Source organism: Drosophila serrata, unplaced genomic scaffold (genome assembly GCF_035046125.1).
Source record: "Drosophila serrata isolate PLE 108 unplaced genomic scaffold, ASM3504612v1 contig_184, whole genome shotgun sequence".
NCBI lineage: Eukaryota > Metazoa > Arthropoda > Insecta > Diptera > Drosophilidae > Drosophila > Drosophila serrata.
The window spans coordinates 6,496,278-6,515,583 of NW_028257082.1; the positions used below are offsets into that span (position 1 = coordinate 6,496,278).

The following is a 19,306-nucleotide window of genomic DNA, read 5'->3' on the forward strand; positions in this document are numbered from 1 at the left end:
TAAGGGCCCCCGAAAATGCCCGGACAGCTAAAAGGGGGGCCCTGTCTGTGGTCAGGAGTTGGGGATTCTGAGCCGATACAGGTTCTCGTTCGGGCAAAAGGGGAATAAGCCGAATCGAATAAAAAAAAAGGGTAAATTAATAAGCACGTCGCTCTTTAAAGTTCAAACAAAATGCGACGAAAAAGGAGACGATATAAATATATACACACACACATGCAAGGCCGATGAATGAAATGCATATTTAATTATTGTGTAAATCATCCTTTTTATTATTTCGATTTTCATTTCATTTTTTTACCCGTGAGCTTCGTGCGTTTGTTTGTTTGCTGCTAATGGCGCCTGTCGCATTAAATTACCGCTTTAATGATAATTTAATTTCATCGATTTCACAAATAAAATAATTTGTTATTTAAATAAATGCATACGTGTAATTGTATTATATTTGCTTGTGGTGGAGGTAAAGCTTTTGGGTAATTGATAAATATATTTTGGAATAATTCCGAATATTTAAATAAATAATTGAAGATATATTTTGTATATTTTTATGTGTACTTGAATGAAAATTTATTTTTTCAATTAACAAACAATTTCAATTGCCAAACATTTTAAATGGTATTCTCACCCGCATCCATGACTAATATCTGCTCTTCCGATTTCAAGTGGAACACTGGTTGCTATCGCACTTTGACACCTGGCTAATTTCCATCCATAAGAAACTTTATTTAAATAGGCATTTTGCTGCTAAAAATACTTTGCACCAATCACCTTCAATTTAAACTTGAAACGGGTAACAAAGCTAAAGTTTAGACTTTAAGATACTGAGTGTCATGCGGATAAAACAAAATTTTAAATATATTTAATTTATAGACAACCTATAAGAATGTTGTAACCAAGTTTGATAGCTCTAGCTCTAATAGTTTATAAGAGCTGACTAGATTGACTCTCCTGATGATCCTCTATAAGAATAAATACAATTCCCTACGTTGGTGAAGTTTTAATAAAATCTGGTTACTAAGTTATTAAGTTATAATAACCTTGCACTCTTTGGGTACAGGGTAGTAGATGATTATTTAATTATAATCTAAATATTATAACCTAAAGAATCTTATGTTCTTCTCACAACCTTCAATTTTATAGCAATATTTTATGATACATTTGAGTTTGCAGCGGACATTTGTGATTGAAACCGAATGGAACCAAACTGTCAAGTTGGAATTGATTTAACTTAATTGAATTTTCAATTTGTCTGCCGATCCGGTAACCGGTAACCGGTTTCAACCGAGCCCAGGCAAAACCAACCCAACCCCATCCAATTGAGCAGACTGTATTTTAATATTCCAACTGATCGACGGCAGTTAATAAACCCCGATTGTTCCGATACTGACCTGTGCTCCTGGGTGCTTCGGCCTATTTCAGTTGACTTCTATTAATCCAAATCATGAGTGCTGCTCGTCGATTTGTTGAGGAATCGTTGTATCGATTTTGATGAGTTGGAAACCAGGTGAAAGATAGGTGCTTTTGGGGGGAATTAAAGCCGAATTGGTGGGGGGGTGAAGGGGATTGAAAAAGGGGTTTAACTTCAGGAAAAACACATTTGGTTTCAGGCACTTTTCTGGACTTTTTATTTGGCTTCTTTATTTGACTTCACTTCACTTTACTTGCTTTTGAAGCTTTTTTAAGAGCACTAATGGAATTTTTGAATTGAGCAATTTATGTCGTATTATTTGTGGGTTTTGAATTCTGTTTGATATATATATTTTTTTGTTGTGCTATTTTGCTTTTGCCACTGTACTTTGAAACTGTAATACAAATTATAATTAATCAGGTGTTTTTTTGTTTTTGTTTATTTCTGAGTGGTTTGCTGGAGTTTTAAGTAAATGAGGAAAACAAATAGACTTTTAAATTAATCAGCTGTTTTGCTGCTTTTGAATTCATTTTTATTGGATTATATATTGTTTGATTTATTGTTAGAAGTTTTTTAATGGCTTTAAGCTGTACTGTTGGGCTTTTGTTGGAGTACTTTAAGCTCTTAATTTCTTCAATAATTTTACAAGTTTATTAATATCTTTTTATTTAATTTAAATGATTTTAGCTTAATTATTATTGACACTTCTATTATTCAGATATTTTTTCTTAGTTTTATTCACACTTATTCCACATATGGATGGTATTGTTATAATTTTCATTCACTTTTTTTCAGAATTCTTAAGATCACTTTATTGCAATTTAATTATATATTTCTTTTCATTTTATCGTGTGTTATTTTCGCACTTTTTTGCTTTGTAAACATTTACAGAATTTATAAAATTCAGAACAACAAAAATTTCGCCTCATGGCCACTGCGCCGGCAGCGACGTCAGCTGAGACGTCGACGTCGAAAGGCGACACCATTTCACCGGCGACGAGCGAAAGAGACGTAACGAGTGCCAGAGAGAGGGAGTTCGAGAATCGAGATCACACGCTGCGCGCTGCAACTGTTGCCGCAGCAGCAGCACTGCCAGCACAAACAGCAGCAAAAACAACAACAAATTGTTTGAAAAGTTACCACTTTTAATGCGACTTTTCGTAGCTGCGACCTTGGATTTGTTAGCTTTTAGAGCTGAACTCTTGGACTGGCGGCAGTCCCCATTGCTTTAACACCTTCCAAGCGCTTATCCAATTGTTTGCATTTGCGTTTTGCCTTTGTTGCTTGTTGCTGCTGCTGGTGCTGGGGCTGGGGGCTCCGCTGGCGTCAGCTGCTGCAATGCAGGTTGCACTTTTTCACTGTTAACCCGTTTTGGGAGTATTTTAAACAATATTTACGGTATTTTCGCGTTGTTTTAAGCAGTTAATCATAACACACATTAGCGCGGAGGCAAAAGTATCTTATAGAGGCACGATTTTTTCTGAGCGTTTTCTCTGCCGACGTCGCGGCCTGCCATGTTGAAATAAACAGCTGACCGCGGTGTTGCCAGATGGTATTAAGGTCTAGGTACTAAAAAATCTCAAAAAGTCGAGATTTCCCCCCAAAAATATCGTCATTTCCCGCTAAAATTACAGAAAACCAATTAATCTGAAATATGTGCGTGACGTTATATCTCATTATCAATGGGAAACGTTCTTCTTCAAAACATTAATTAATACTAAATTCTATAAGACCATTGTTTTCTTAATTAAAATTCCGACTAGACAATGAAACCCTAATCTGGGAGTAATTGCATAAAGACTGTTATAAACTTCCATACAAAAGGTGTCGAACTGCGATAAGTTTTATATAGGCTTGTTTAAAATGGTTTAAAGCATTGATAAAATGGTGTTTAACTTAGTTGTTCAATCCCGCAATTAGCTCGACGTAAGAGGAAACGTAGTGACTTAACGTTATTATCTGTCCGGCACAATCGATAATTTTTTCATAATCGCGCGATACTAAACAATATTTAAATTCAAAAATTGAATAAAAAGAACCAAACAGAGTAACTTGTTTAGACACATTTTAAAGCAAAGGCCCAAAACTTGTAGGTGGTTTTGTTGTAGTGTTAAGTCAGCCAGTCAAATATGCTTTGAGTTTTAAATAAAGTCTCATTATAACAATTATTCTTGGAATTTTAAGCATTTATCTTAATCCTTAAGAAATTCAGGTCAAAAGAATAGTTTGAACTAAAATTTAAGCAAGTTTTCTTTGCTTCCAAAGCTTTTCCATTTACTTTTTTAATATTCGACTTACAAATCCCATAAGAGGTAGGCTTTGTCCTAAGGTATTTCAAAATTTCAAAGTAAAATACATTCAAACAAAGCGTAAATTATATATACACATCATTCCGACAATGATCAGAAATCGCTTAATAATTATTACGCTTCTTTTGGGTATGTTTATTGGCTGCAGGATCCAAAATTATTAATAATAAATTGAAATTTTTTAGCAGGACTTATCATCTTACCGTTATTTATTGAAGGATCTGAGACCCAAGATCCTCCAGGCGATGGCACCTTGACGAAGACTCTCTGGCCAAAACAACAGCTTAATAAAAAGAACATGTCAAAAATAATGACCAAGCGGCTACACAGATTAATTGCAAGAAAGAAATTTGCTAGAAAGTTGCAACAAATGACGATTCCTTTCCTCGACACACTTGATAGTGTTCCGAAATTTTTGAAAGATCTCGAAGGAACAGTAGATACGACCAATTCGAGTCAAAAAACCAACAAAACTGGCATGATTTTCAAGCGTAAAGATGATACATCGAAGCCATATGCGAAGCTATTGCGGGTCTTTATCCAATATGCTTGTAAGGACTCTACTAAATTAATTCATTCAATTAATTAATCAGAGTCCCTACTTTTCTTTTCAGGGAACGATGCCTGGGAATTGTTTAGCAAGAAGAAAACAGTAAGAGTCGATGAGGTGTAAATGATCTCGAAAGGATGAAGGGTTTTTGGCACCTAGGATGACATTTTGTTTCTGAGAAAGCACAGTATTCTTTATTTCGAATTGTTGGGTTTCGTTGGGAGAGAAGAGTAGAAATTAAGCATCAAATTATAAGTGAGAAAATTTTAATTTGTAGAAGAATTTGTAAAGAAATCCTTTGGGGGATAAACAAATATTCCAGTTGAAGCATTCAAAATAAAGTGAAAAATTAAAAAAAACAACACATAACGATTTACATTTAAGTTTTTTCATTGGTTTTCTTTTATATATGTATATATATATAGGTATATATGTAGTATAACATTGTTAACATTCATTATTGACTATGTAATATCTGCTGCAGAGATACTTTTCGTGTTTCGTGTTCTGTTTCCGTTTCGGTTTTTAGTTTTCTTCTGTTTTTGTTTTGTTTGTTTGTTTTTTGCAGGTACTTAGTACTACTTTGCTCCTTGGGTTTGCGATTATTGTACGCTTGTCCTATATATTCATAAAGTATATATATATATTTTATATATCTGATGAGAATTGGGGGGTAGGGGTTATCGGGTAAGGGGGGTCAGAAAAAATACTTAATAGTTTTAAGGGTTAATAAATACATCTCGAGTTTAGTTGGTAAAATTGCTAACATTTAGTAAGTAACTATGTTGTACATTCAAGGGCTAGGCTACATATATCGTATAAGGTATCGCTGATCTATAACGATCGTAAATATATCAATGTGTATACAGTGTTTTTGTATATGAATATGAAACAATCTGCAGTTATAGATTCTAGGCATAGGCTATGCAGTGAAGTCTTAGACGAGTTTGAATAGCACTTTCTCGAAGTCCGTACATCTATAAATATAGTAAATATAATATATATTGTGTGTATATCTCTAGCATCTAGTTTAGAGTTACAGTTACAGTTAAAGTTACAGTTACAGTTAGAGTTATAGTTAATGTTACAGTTACAGTTACAGTTACAGTTTTCAGTTGCTTATATCCGTAAAATACTTGAGTAAAGATAGAGCTAAGATTGTTGACAGACTGACTACTCCTCCTAAGCCCTTGCAACCACAAAGGAAATCCTGCTGCATGTTGCATGTTGCATGTTGCATGCTGCTAGTTCGCTCTCTTTCACTTCCTTTTTAGTTGGTTTTGTTCCCCTTTTAGGTTGTGGTCATAGAATATTAGTGGATCATGTTGGTTCTCAGACAATCGGCACGCACACCCATTCCATCAGCCGGAACAGCAGCGAGCACAACCAATTCTAGGCGGCCGTTGTCACCTTCGGCTGTCCACCAGGCTGTCCTGTTGCCTCGGCACCAGCACCCATTGCACCCAACACGCCGCTCGATGTGGCCGCCATGTCCGAGGAGAGCTCCTCCAGTTGCAGCTCCTCAACCTCTGTGGCTTGGCCATCGGCACAGTTGCTGCTGCTACTGGTGGTATTTGTGGTGTTGGTGGCACCGCTGCCGGATTGACTGGTGCGCAGCTCCGGCGGCAGATAGATTTTGACCACGCTAGTTATCTTCACCCGACAGTTGGGACAATTGCTGCATCTGCAAGGATAGAAATTTTAAATATTAATAAGAGTTTCTATAAATCGAGAGCTAGTTTCTGTGACTCACCTTGCAGCACACTGGGCACAGGCGATGACGTGACAGCACGGATTGAACACTGTGTTGATGGCGCGGTCCATGCAGATCTTGCACTGCATGGCCTCTGAGATCCGCGTGTCCACGCAGCGCTCAATCGCCGCCTCACGCGCCTCCTTCTCGCGTATGGCCAAATCTATCTTGCCGGCCATGGAGCTGCTGCTACCCGCCAATGGCATCATTAAAGCCCCAAAGGCATCCGCACCGGCAACGGCACCGCCCACACCTCCTCCTACTCCGAGTCCTACTCCTCCAGCACCAGCAGCAACTGCGGAACAGCCTTCAGCGCCATCCGATGACAACTCAGTCAACAGATCACCACCCCGTTCGTGGAGTGTCCTCCTGGCCTGGTCGTGCACCTCGCGGCAGGTGTGCTGTATGTCGAACACATAACGCTTGCCCAGTTCCGTGTTCTCCGAGAACATGGAGGCAATGGTGCCCTTGAGGTCTCGCGTGAACTGATTGGTCACCACGCCTCGCACCTTGTCGCACACATAGAAGGCATGACGCTCTGTGATGGAGCGATAGAGTCCTGCGGCAATGGGTTGCTTGGGTAGCTTAATCTCCAGCTCCTTGCGATCATTGTGATCGTCCACATACTCCAGTTTGAAGGTGCGACGCAGCGATTTGGCCGCAGCAATTGCACCAAAGGGGATGCTGTGGGAAGAAAAGGGATTTGATTTAGATTGGGGTACTTTTAATTTATAGAAATATTAAGTTTTTTAACTCGAAAATTGGTTTAGTTATGCTTTATTTTATTATATATTTTATATAGAATATAGAAGTTAGGTTTACTTTATAATTTGATGTGTAAAATCAGCTTCAAACAGAAGTAATATTAAGATTCTAAGGATTGTAGTCTTTTAAAAGCACTAAAAACAGTTCACAGACAAAAACAGGTATTAAGAACTAACAAACTCTATAATATGAAATATTCTTAAAGATCCAATTACTTTACTAAATAGCTTTACATGATAATTTCACCTGGTTTTCTTTTATTATCTCTTACTAGGTTTATGGTGAGTCCTAAAACACTCACCAAATAGCTTAATTAAAGTTAATAGCGCAGAAATAAGTGGGTTCTATAAAAAATACCACCTCAAGGTTGCAACAATTTAGAGCCAAGCAAGAGGGATTCCCCCATTTAGTGAATTTATTTTGTTAAATGTAATTAATCAGATTAATTAAAAGACATACAACTTTTTACTTAAATGAAGCGGTCCCCTTTTTAATACACGTTTAATTAAAGTTTAACTGAGACTTGTTATTGTTATTATATCACCTTGAACTTTAAGAGTTAATTAATAAAAGTAATGCTTTGAGCGTTTAAATATTCCTGAATCATCGCTCAACTTCTGAAGCTCCCAAAAGCACAAGATTCTCCAAGATTTCAAGTTAAAGATTCTTAATTTTTTCACTCCAAAACTCACCTTTGTTTCTCACCCCCCCGGCAGACGGTGATGCCGTGGGCTCCCACCGCAATGTCACAACGGGTGGCACTCTCATTGGTGGTCACACCGCTGAAGAGCTCCTCGCCATATCCCTCGAGATCTTGGATGGACTGCAGCAGCCAGTATTTGGCCGACTTGAGGCTCATTTGTAGCTTGGCCAACTTGCTGTGTTCGATGGCAATCTGTCGCAGAAAGTCCGCCGGTGGCTCACCCTCCGAACTGCTGGGCTGGATCAGGTACTCCTCGTACATGCGCAACTGATTGCTGGCCAGACGCTCATCCAATCCCGTCTGACTGCTGCTGTTGCTGGGACTGCTGGAGCTGCTGTTCGAGTGCGTTTGCGAGCAGGCGGATGTGGAGGCGGAGGCGGAGGCGGAGGCTGAAGCGGATGCGGATGCCGATGGCGACGGCTGGAGGCTGCAACTTGTGGCTGGATTTGCCGCTGGCAGCGTCGTGCAGGTCTCGATGTGTTCCATGGACTTTTGCTTGGACAGGCGTCGCTTCTTGAAGCTGAGCACATGCTCCTTCTCCTTGCGCTGCTGCTCCAGCCTCTGCTGCTGGGCCTGCTGCTGCTGCTGTGCCTGCTGCTGGGCCAACTCCCGCCGCATCCTCATGGGACACTCTGCCCGGAGGGATGCCTCATTGAAGCGCAAACCATCGGCCTGGCAGAGCAGGGCCGCCAGCTTGGCCGCTCCACTCCAGTCGGGCGCTGTGAGGCGTCCCTCGAGGAGATCACGTCTCGCCTGCATGTAGAACAAATTGCGCACACTCTCCTGGAGGATGAAGTGCACCGGCACCCAGAATTTGACGCGCAGAGCGAGCATCAGTTGGATGCCACTGCCACTGCTGCCACTATCGCCGGAGAGTCGGTTGCGCAGGTTGATCCATTGGCGAGTGCGTGACTCCTTCTGGTTGGGTGTCCAGTGCTCCAGGCCAAAGTATTCCATTTCACAGATGATGTTCAGGGCCAGACAGACCTGGAAAATGAGAGAAAATAACAGGATTAGTTTTGGGATCTTTTCTAAATAAGTGTTTCTTAAGATTTATAAAGTTTTTGGGGACCCTTAATTATTATTTAACAGTAACTAAAAACATTTATATTTTAAACCGGAATCAAACATTTTTAAGGCATATTTTATTAAGAAACAAAGCTGTGATGGACTAGTTAAAAGTTTGCAGAGAAATATTCAAGTTTGTTGATTTAGAGTATATATTTTATGCACTTTTGGACATCTTTAAAAGTTATTTCATATCTCTAGCATATTTTTAAAGTCATATATTTAAGAAATCTAATAAATTCCTCATGAAATTCCTATCTAAAAATGTAACAAATGAATTCAATAGCCCAATTTTGTCGCCAGCTGTATGAAATTGCTTTAATATCAAATAGAAAGCGGAATAAGTACAAGGAAAACATTATAGACATGTGTCTTCAAGTACCTAAATTATTTAGACTGAATAAATTCTGAATTTACAAACAAACTCTCTAAAAGAAAAAAACAAGACTGAGTAGTTAATTAAAAAAGCTATCTAATTAGCTCTCAAAAAAATGTTACTTCCTTTGTTCTTACCCGCAGGAAATTAAAGTTTAATCTTTGCTTAGGGAACATCCCGCTTGAATGTTTTTCAATCTATTCTGGATCAGCGACTTATCAATTCAACTTGACAGAGCCTGTCAGCGACATGCGGAGGTTACACAGCGGTCCCAACCATGTCCTTTCACCAGGCTCCAGTCACCATCTCCTATCTACCAGTCCCAGTCCCAGTCCCAGTCCCAGTCCCAGTCCCAGTCCCTGTCCCTGTCCCTGTCTCTGTTCCTATTCCAGTCACAGTCCTAGTCCCAATCCCGATCCCAGCGTTGTCATGACAGCAGCAACATCCGCCACAACTGCTCCTGGCAAGTGGATGCTTGGCTGGATGGATGTACATGGGGTGACTGGGAGGATAATGTTCATGATGATGATGATGATGATGAGGCTGAGGGAGCGTGGGTTGCTCTACTGATGCTGTGGTTTCCAGAAATATTTGCTTATGCAACGAGCGTGTCATCGCTTCGAATGGAACAAGTTCAAATGCTGGCGGCAGCAGCAGCATCAACAACATCCTTATGTGTTCCATAATGCTGATGATGTCTGTCTGTCTGTCTGTCTGCTGGTTGGCTTTAACAAGTTGCATCGCATCCCGATTCCTGCATCCACATTCCCCCAAAGGCACTTGCATTGCCTGTCCACCGAAATGAAATTTCCCAAAAACGTCAAAAACAAAAATGCATGGAAATACAAGGAAATTGTGCTTGTTTTTGTTCTCGTTTTTGGAATGATATGTTAGGTTGAGGGGGAGAGAGGCAGCTGCCGCCCCAGGCTTACCTCTAAGTATTCCCATACCCAAAACTTCCCTTCCCCCAACAGCACTTTGCATAATGAGATATATGTAGCCACCTATACTTTTATGTATATATAATATTACCGTGGCAACAAGTTGCTCACGCATCAACGCCCATTTTGCACATTTTTTTCCCCGTTTCCAATTAGGCGAAACCGCACAAAAACACGAGAAAAAAAATAACGAAAGAAAGAACGAAAGTAAAGGTGAGATGAATGAGGTAGGAGGCTGTGTAAGAGGATGTGCTTAAATTTACGAGAGGAATTATTAGCCATTTAAGTGAAATTTGAGACCATTTTTTTCTAGTTTCCGTTTCCGTTTCCGTTTACCTTTATGCCATTCACATTTTCTTTTTGTGGTTATGACACACTCTGGCATTCTTTTCATCTTTAGAATTGTGCTCACGAATTATGACTTTGTGACTTAACATTTGAAAAAGTTTTTAAAGCATTTTAAGTAAGCAAAAAGTTAGTTAAAACTGAGAAAATGTTTAAGAAGGAATACATTGAAAAGAAAGTTTGTTAAACGTAAAACGTAGCCTACTTATGGGCATGGAAATATGTGTTTTTAAAGTATTATTTTATAACATTAAATAATACACTAATAAGTAATCTTTATCATGATTAATAAAGAAATAATTGTGATAAATTTTATGACTTTTAAGCTTTTCAAGTTCTAAAAAATGGTTATAGAAAGTCTGTTCTTTAAATCCCAGAATTAATATCCCAAATGTTTACCTAATAGAAAAGTCTAAAATTGTGGTAATTTTTATTACTTTTAAACATTTTAATTTCTAATAAAGTAATAAGTAAAGTAACTGTGTTTAATAAACTCCCGAGTTAATGCCTTAAATATTTCCCATATAGTTCTACTTTCACAAGCTTAATTAAGCTAAGAATATACTCAAATGAATTGCCTTTTGCTCTTTGAAAATCCCATCCTACCTATAAAAGCACCTGTCACAGACTATATACCTGCCTTTCACCTTGAACAAAGGACATCATAAAGCCAAAGTGAAACCCAATTCGCCAAAACGTATCCACTCCAATGGCACTTTTGGACTAATTAAGATGACAGATGTTGCCGTCAGTTTTGTGGTTTTGCAGTTTTCGAGACGAGCTTCCAAGTCGAACGCAATTAATTAATCAAGTACGCAGATCAATTTACATGCCACTCGAGTCGAAAGTGGGCGTGGCAGCTTAGTAACGGTTGTTAGACAGGCGACAAAGCGACAAGGCGACTAAGAATTTGATGTACAGCTGAGCCCAAGGAGGAGCCTTTGCCACTGGAAGGGCATTAAATTCATGGCCATGGGAAGGCGGGCGGATACGGAAATGGATGTGAATGTGTATGTGAATGTCGTGGGTTGCCGTTGACAGCCGGAGTCGGAGAGCGAATCTAATGAAGCCTCTTGAGAGTCACCTCCTCCTCCTCCTCCTGCTCCTCCTCCTCCTTCATCCCAATTGAACTGAAATCTCATACTACGCATTTGCCGGGAGCGGAATGTTTAACAGAATTTAGGGAATCATCAGCGAATGGAAATGCTAAATCGAAAATGGCAATGGCAATGCCAGATGGTGCATAAATCCCTCAGTATGCCTCAGTAATGGTTTTGTTTTTGTATAGAAATAATTAAATTTCCTAATAAAGTGAATTGTAGAAATGTAGAAGCACTTCAGGGTCAATGATCGCATTTTTTGACTATAAATAAACTAATTTAATCGAATATCTGGTATAGAATTGGTTAATATATGCGGGTCTTTTGGTAAATAAATTAATTAAATTTAGCGGAAAATTAGCATAAAGACTTGAAAATAAGTATTTACTGATTTAATCATGCACAGATAATTAAAATGTATAAATAAATAATACTTTTAGAAATAACTTTTTAAAGAAGTCATGTTTAGACTGCTTTTTGAATTAAATATCAAGTATACGCAGTGATAATTTCCATTTAATCAATAAAGAAAGGAATAAAAAAAGGAAATGTAGAAATAGTTAATGCTTTTAGAAAGTATATTGATTTAATTAATTAGTTTTTAAGCTGTATTTGAGTTAAATATCAAACCAAACCAAACGCCTTGTTTAATTTCCATTTAAACAAAAATATTAAGTATACGCATTAAAAATGATTATCAATACAAAAATATTAGCTATACACCGTGATAATTTCCATTTAAACAAAAAGTTTGACGCCTTGTTAATTTCTATTTATACAAAAATATCAAGTATACGTTTTAAAAATTTCGATCAAAACAAAAATATTACGTATACGCCTTGTTAATTTCTATTTAAATAAAAATATGTACTATGCTTCTTTATAATTTACATTTAAACTTAAAATAAATAAATAAATTTCAACTAAAAAAAAATCAAGTATACGCCTTGATAATTTCTATGAATACAAAAAATATCAAGTATACGCCCTGTTAACTGATTATTTTTTTCATTCTTTACCATTCAATTACTCGCTAAAATACTTTAAATTATTATATTTTTATATAATTAGCAAACCGTTTCTCCCGCTCAAACATTAATTTTAAGCATATTATTCCAATTAGCCACACACATTCATTCCCAACAACAGCAACAGTTCTTTGTGTTCTCATAGAATTATTCTGCATTTATTTCGAATTATTTCATATTTTTGTGGCTTGGAGAGCGAAAACGTGGCAACAGGCGGAACCAAAAAGGCTAAATACATGTTTATATTGCTTATAAGTATGTGTATATATAATATGTGAACATTCATTCACCGCAGAAATAATATGGCAACAAAAGCAAACGAAATACGCTACAAAAAAATATATATGTATATATACTGGAAATCGTCGCTGCTGTCAAGTGCAAAGTCCACTTTTTGTGGATTTCGCTAAAATTAAATACAACACGAAAGCGAGCGAGACGTGAACCGATTTTTAGAGTCAATAATAGCAAATACAAAAGTCGGGAATGGGATTTATGTACATATGTATATAGGTTTAAGCTGAGCCCTGACATAACCAAAAGTTACTTATCTTTTCCCCTCAGAAAATCTGGATGTAAATGCTTCTTACCACTCCCTCTGATTATTTTATATACCCCTTCTTAAGGCCATAAGGGTTTATTTGCAGTTATTGCTGGGTGATTTTCGTGGCTTTTACTATGGCTCATAAAATCGTTGAGGAAGCAACAAGCTTGTGTAAAAGATACACCAACTATCTACATCTGTTTCTTTACTTTTTACTGGTAATTTATCGAAATTTGTGTTTATATTTGTTGTAGTTAAACTGTGATATATCATTGAGTCTTATTTATAGTTATTTATTTTCAATTCTTTGGGGTCATTTCATTATAGTTTTTATGCTTTTGTTGCCAGGCAAGGAATATACATATACATATAAACAAGTGTAAAATACACCCAAGCTTTTAAGCAAAAATCAAGAGTTTTATAAGGAATCTCAAGATTTAAGTTAGCTGATATTTTGTTGAACTTATTTACTGTTATTAAACTAAATAATAACATTAAGTTGTTTATTTATCAAACTTGAAATTTACTTCACTTTTATGAGAACTCGTAAAATTGTTTGTTTCTTTACAAATGTTTATTGAAGTTCTCTTACTGTAACAGCCTTAACAGAATATTTTGAAAATATTTTGCAAGTAAACACCTGCTGTAAACAATTTCATTGAGTTTATTTATAGCTTAAAAATGGGGAATATATACACACACTTCCTTGACCTTTTAATTATTTTCTTCTTTGTTGTACAAAGCAACAAGCGTCTAAAATGACATGCCCTCTCTACACCTGGTTCGGTGGCTTAACTGCTCCCCCCCACCCCAAAGAGTCTCAAGATGCTCCAACCCAAGAGCGGACTTAAGAGAGAGAGCGCCAAAGGTAAACAAAGTGAAGGAGCCAAGAAAAAATAATACAAAAAAAAAGTGTAACTGCCAGATGGGGAAGAGCGAGCGTGAGAAACAAAAGAGCGTCGCTCTTTTTACAGTACACAGAGACAACGACAACAATTGTAAACGTGAGTATCCGAGTGGGGCCTTCGAGGGGGGGGGGGGGGCTCCGCGGGGGGTGCTCCAAGGGGGGAGGGGCTGCTATGACTAGCTGGCAGCAGAAAACCCGACTGCATTGGACTTTGGACCCAGGTCTTCGAAATGCCAATTGGACTTTGGACTGGCACTCGCCTAGTGAGTGTTGTGTGTGCGGTGTGGTGTTGCTGCTTTGTTGCTGTGCCTCAGTTGCTGTTGTTTCTCCTGCTCTCCGGCTGTATGTTTATTGTATGTTTTTGTCACGTCGTCGCCGTCGCCCCTGCTGCTCCTCACCGATCGCTGTGTGGCTTGGCAACTGTATTTTTTTGTGTGTTGTATTTGCTTAGTTTAATGCCCAGCCGAAATCGAAAACTGTAACTGAGCTCGAAGCCATGACGTCAGATGGAGAGCCGTACTTTGTACTTTGAACCCGGGAGAGCGGCCAATCGAGCGAGCCAAAGAGTGAAATTTGCATGTCGCGGTTAAAGGCTGATTAAATGCATTTCGAGCGCGAGACACGTGCAAATAAGAGAAATGAGAGCGGCAGGGGCAAGAGAAAGATTAAGCACAAAGTGATCTCTGGCAAAGCTGCTGCTGCTGCTGCTACTCTCTTCCTCTTGGCAATTGTTTGCAAACGAGATAAACAAACAGATAGACAGATGGAGGACTATAAACGGTTAGAACTCGTTCGCGTTTTTTTTTCTCACTCGCTTTGCAGGTCATGCGCTTATAGAGTGATCACTGCCCCCTCTCGCCCCCAATTGCCATACCGCTGCTCTTCCCAAAGACAGATGGATCTCCGGGGGTGGGGGAAGGCGAGCGAAGAGCAGGCTGCACCCCTTTTTATAGAAATAATTACACTGCAACAAAACATTTAATATGAATCGATATTTATGGATATCTTTTTACATATGATCATTTCTACGTTAAATTAAAGTTTCAAAAACATATAACTAAGCCAAAAAAGCATTCATTTAAATTCGAAAATCTTTCCTATGTTGGTTTTTATTAGGTTAATAAATCTGCATACCGATTTAAACATTTTAAAAAAGCAAATTTGTATGAATTTTTTATAAATTTTAACGATGTAACCCCTTATAGTTTTCAAAAAACTTCAAAAAAATTGGTCTCTGCCTGAGATAGATTCGCCTATTGATGCTGATCCAGAATATATATAATTTATAGGGTCAGAAATGACTCCTTCATAGCACTTCAAGCTTCTAACTTTAATTATATTACCTTTACAAGGCTATAAATATTTATTTTATCAATTTTAATCTTTTATGAATTACATTAATTTTAGCAGCGCTTTTTACAGTGCTTATTGGGAATGAAAATGCACTGAAACTGGTTCGACGCTGGAAAATTGGCCATAAATTGCACTTAATTACTTATGCACCGAGACAGACTGGAAAGGGGGGGCGGTAGAGGCAGGAAGGAGGAAGGAAAAAACCACGTGCTCGGCATGTGCGCCACCTTATAAATGAGGAACCCGTCTTTATCAACCCGCCCCCGCCCTCAGTTCACCATAACTGTTTCACGTTCGGTGGCTGCTTTTTTAATTGCTGACGTGAGAACCGGCGCGGAGAATATGTCTCTGACAAATGGTGAAAATGGAAATATATAGTCCATATGGCCAGATAGCGCATGAAATATGGAAAGCGAAAAGCGAAAAGCGAGTGCAAGTGCAAAATAATTGATGGAAAGTCTGGACCACCGGTTGGTGATGCAATTAGCAGAGGGTAGAGATCGAAATGTCAAGGTGTGTCCGGGAGCAAACGGGCTAACAAATCGAGAAGCTATTTATAAGAACAAGAATCAAAAGCTTGGTATTTCCAGACTATTAATCATCGATCCTCTGTTGCTTACTTAGCAAATAGGTATATGACAATATTGCATTTTATTTTCTAAGATCATATTTCAAAATACCATATTTTTTGACAATTAAGAATTTTCTAGAAAATAAAAAATTTATACAATTTCATAAGCTCAAACTTCAAATCAATGATACTGGATATTTACTCTGTATAATGCATAAACTATTTCAATGAAATCATCAAAATAACTCGGTCATAAACGAGTTTAATTACAACCTGATTACCCCTTTAAGCCATAAATCGAAGATCAGCAAAAAACTTGTTTGGTTTAAATATGGGAAAAATACCTGCAATCTCTGCAGTTCCCATGTGCCATCCAATGCCCTTATCAATACCCCAATCTGGCAAATTGCAATGCCTATATATTATAGTATAAGAATTACATTATCAATAAAGTGTGCCAACCTTCGATTTCAACCTTCGGCACCTCACAATCACAAAGTTGCGCCCCCAGTTGAATTTTCCTTTCCATATAAGAAGCGTCATCACTGATAGCTGTATTTAAAAGCTATTTAGATATGTGAATTTAAATAATTTAGACCCTGGCATTTTGCCTTTTCCCTGAAATGTGATTCAATTTGAAATGAAAATAAGTAAAAGAGGCAGGGCAGTATACTTAGTTCTAATAGGAAGAGGGAACTACAGTGAAAGCTGCATATAAGGGAATAAAATAAATCATATATTATAAAACATCTTAAAACAAATGAATATTATTGCCATTACTATATATCTCAAGACGTGAAGTTTAATATTTAATCCTCTTAAATCCCTATATCCATCTTTCACTGTAAGTGGAAACGGTACTCTTCTTGGTTCTTATTAGAACATTAGCACGTGTGTGTCTCTTTCACTCTTACTCCCTCTCTCTCTCTCTCTCTCTTTCTCCCCCAGTAGCTGTCTCTTTGGGCCAGTTAGTGAGTAAGAGAAGTGCACTTGCATTTATTTTCTGCAGCAGGCCTAGGCACCAGCAGCGACCGTCTGAACATTGGACTTTGATCGTTGGCCATAAATTTTATAGCAAAAACGAAACAAATGGTAGAACGAAAAAAAAAGAAACTAAAAGCTAAAAACAAGAAACAACAAAAATACTAGTGCATTTCAAAGTGCACACTAAAAATGCAATAAGACCAAAGAAAAAAAAAGAAAACAATTACAGCGGGCGAGTGTTTTTAATGTCATTTCATAACCGCAATTAAATAGCTAATGAATATGGATAGTTCTGGGGAGGGAAATAAAAGTCCTTGCTGGTGATGATGGTTAAGTGTTATAATCAAGGACACTTCAGAAATTTTCATTATGGTAAAGTACTTAATTAATGGGTTGTATTAATGGTTTATTTTGATTCATAAAAAAACCTTTTAGGACTTACATTACTTCATCTAATATATAATTAGAAACATAAACAATAAATGAATAACATTATTTAGTTATTCCCTAAAAGCTACTCATATGTCAGCTTGCTTTCTACATCTCCTTCTTCTAATCCTTTTCTATAAAAATAAAAGTGACCGTTTCTTGCTTGCAGGCTTATTCCTGTGAATCATGTCCTGTCCTGACTGTGATCTCCTCTGTTTGGAAAGTGTGCCACTTGTCTCCTTCGCTGACATTTCACTTGGAATTCCCAGTAACCGGGAATGAGTCAAGTTTATGGAGCCATTAAACTCTCATCGCTCTGCTGCTGTATATACATATATATAATATACTTTTCTTATTTTTTTGGGCAATTATATGGGTGGCCCCAATTCGCTGAGTGATCCAGTGTGGCCGTCGTCTTCCTGCATTTTTAATGAAAATGCTGCTCGGCGAGCGGAGTGGCGACTGTTTTTAGCTGCTTTGGCCGACCGTACGTGACTTTTGGCACAGCCTGCCAAAGCGGCCAAAACGGTTGCGTCAACGGCTAAAAGGCAGCGTCAATTGCAAAGCGGAGGCCGAGGAGGCTGCACCAAGTCTTAAATAAAAATCATCATGTACATATATACATACATACATATGCATGTCAGTGTGTATTAAAAATCAGGGCAGCCAAATGAAAATATATGTGTCCTGTGCATATTTATGCACAAATGTGTGTCCTGGCAGTTGCCATAATTTTTCTCGTCCTCCTCGCGTTTTCCATGTTTTTTTTTTCTGTAAATTTTTTTTTATTTGCCGCTCTGTTGTTTTGGTTTCGTTAAGTATGCGTCATTTTCAGTGGCTGCCACTTTTTGCGTGCGTTGCGCGAAAATGCGGAAAAGCCGCAGGGCTCCCTTGTACACTAGCTGCCCCCTTTTTCCCCTTACCAGCTTTCTTCCTTCCTTCCGTTTTTTTATTTTTTATTTTCCTTTTCCCCTTGGAGAGTTGGCTGCAGTGCAAACAAGTCCTTTGCAACAACAGCAGCAGGAGCAGGAACAGCAGCAGGCCAAATAAGCATGCAAATGCATTACATTGTAAATTATGGGAGCGGGAAAAATGAGGGGACTTTTCCAGACCCTAATTAGCATGGCGCATTCCCAATTGCCAGGACGTGATGCCAGATTATCGTGGCTTAACTTTGTGGCCAAAACTCTCGAGAACTGGTCAGGATTAGAGCATTAAATAATAAACTTTTTCAACGATTTTTTGAGTGCAAAATTGAGTTTGTAGGAATAGAAATGTAAATGAATAGATTTCAAGCTTTTGTTTAAAATTTCCAAATCATTTCAGTTTTGAAAAGAATTTGTAATTCCAGAAAATGTTGGGTTTTAAAAGTGGTTTTTAGCTGACCATAAAGAATTCTTGTAACAAGTATTTCTAAAAAGTGTTTAAGGGCAACTTACACAGAAACCAATTAAATGAAAAATCGAAATTGAGTCTCCCAGAATTTCCAGGAAACTTACAGATTCTGCAATAATAGTTTAAAATACTGCAACACATGCTAAATAAATGTACAAAGCAATTAATTAAATACTTTGGTTTCTTATAAATTCCTTCTGCTGCCACAAAACCAAGCTCTTTACATTTAAATGAAATACTCACTAGACATGACAGAAGTTTTTCCCCAAAGAATGTGGGCTCTTATTACCAAAACCCACTATAGTATCAGTTCAAGCCATTTAGCAAAGTCAACTTGGTAAGAGGCAAGAAGGCAAATGCTCAACCAATAAAGTTGGCATAGCAACCGGAATTCTCCCCACTTCTCTATATTCTATTTACACAAAAACACTCATTTGATTTCCATACCACTTTCTAGACTCTCGGAATCACATTTGCAACTTGATAAATTACATTTTTGCCTAAATGAAATGTTCAGGGAGGTCGGGACAGAGAATGACGAAAAGATTTGTGGAGGCGGCGAAACTTTTCCTGGCCAAACAATGAAGGGAAAACTTGGCGCAAAAGAATGTCAAGTGCACATACGAGAGCCAGAAATGGAAATGTTGTGGAATTTTAAGATGACGAAATGTGAGTGTGTTTGCTGCGGCCAGGAGATGCATACAAGAGGTCAGGGTCTTGCAGACCACAAAACTTGGACAATTGTCGATGTTTAAGAAGCCGGTTCAAGAACCAAAAAAA

General features: G+C 37.9%; 3 protein-coding genes across 7 annotated transcripts in view; 1 reads left to right on the top strand and 2 right to left on the bottom strand.

The window, feature by feature from the left end:
* The window catches only part of px (MAP7 domain-containing protein plexus), a 102,882-nt gene extending 99,900 nt beyond the window's left edge, over positions 1–2,982 (bottom strand). For 2 of the 4 annotated variants that reach the window (XM_086828528.1, XM_020948488.2), the window contains exons 1-2: positions 2,803–2,982; positions 1,386–1,799 (exon numbers count right to left, since the gene is read on the bottom strand). The gene's annotated coding sequence lies outside the window, so the exon portion shown is untranslated. Of the gene's footprint in view, positions 1–1,385; positions 1,800–2,545 lie in introns of all 4 variants that reach the window. The other 2 variants (XM_086828526.1, XM_086828527.1) reach the window with 2 other exon arrangements.
* Positions 2,983–3,521: 539 nt separating this feature from the next.
* LOC110179582 (uncharacterized) lies at positions 3,522–5,605 on the top strand. 2 transcript variants are annotated; one of them, XM_020947187.2, is made up of 3 exons: positions 3,522–3,843; positions 3,903–4,265; positions 4,329–5,605. In XM_020947187.2, exons 1-3 carry the CDS (start codon positions 3,804–3,806, stop codon positions 4,385–4,387), a joined length of 462 nt encoding a protein of 153 aa, XP_020802846.2. In that variant the 5' UTR covers positions 3,522–3,803; the 3' UTR covers positions 4,388–5,605. The 2 variants fall into 2 exon arrangements, with proteins under 2 accessions (XP_020802846.2, XP_020802836.2); XM_020947177.2 differs by having other exon boundaries at positions 3,524–3,843; positions 3,900–4,265.
* dnr1 (E3 ubiquitin-protein ligase defense repressor 1) overlaps positions 4,637–19,306 on the bottom strand; it is a 29,786-nt gene continuing 15,116 nt past the window's right edge. Inside the window, exons 2-4 of the mRNA XM_020961504.2 lie at positions 7,475–8,472; positions 6,018–6,701; positions 4,637–5,948 (exon numbers count right to left, since the gene is read on the bottom strand). Of these exons, the coding sequence (XP_020817163.2) occupies positions 5,657–5,948; positions 6,018–6,701; positions 7,475–8,472 (1,974 nt within the window). The 3' untranslated portion in view covers positions 4,637–5,656. The remainder of the gene's footprint in view (positions 5,949–6,017; positions 6,702–7,474; positions 8,473–19,306) is intronic.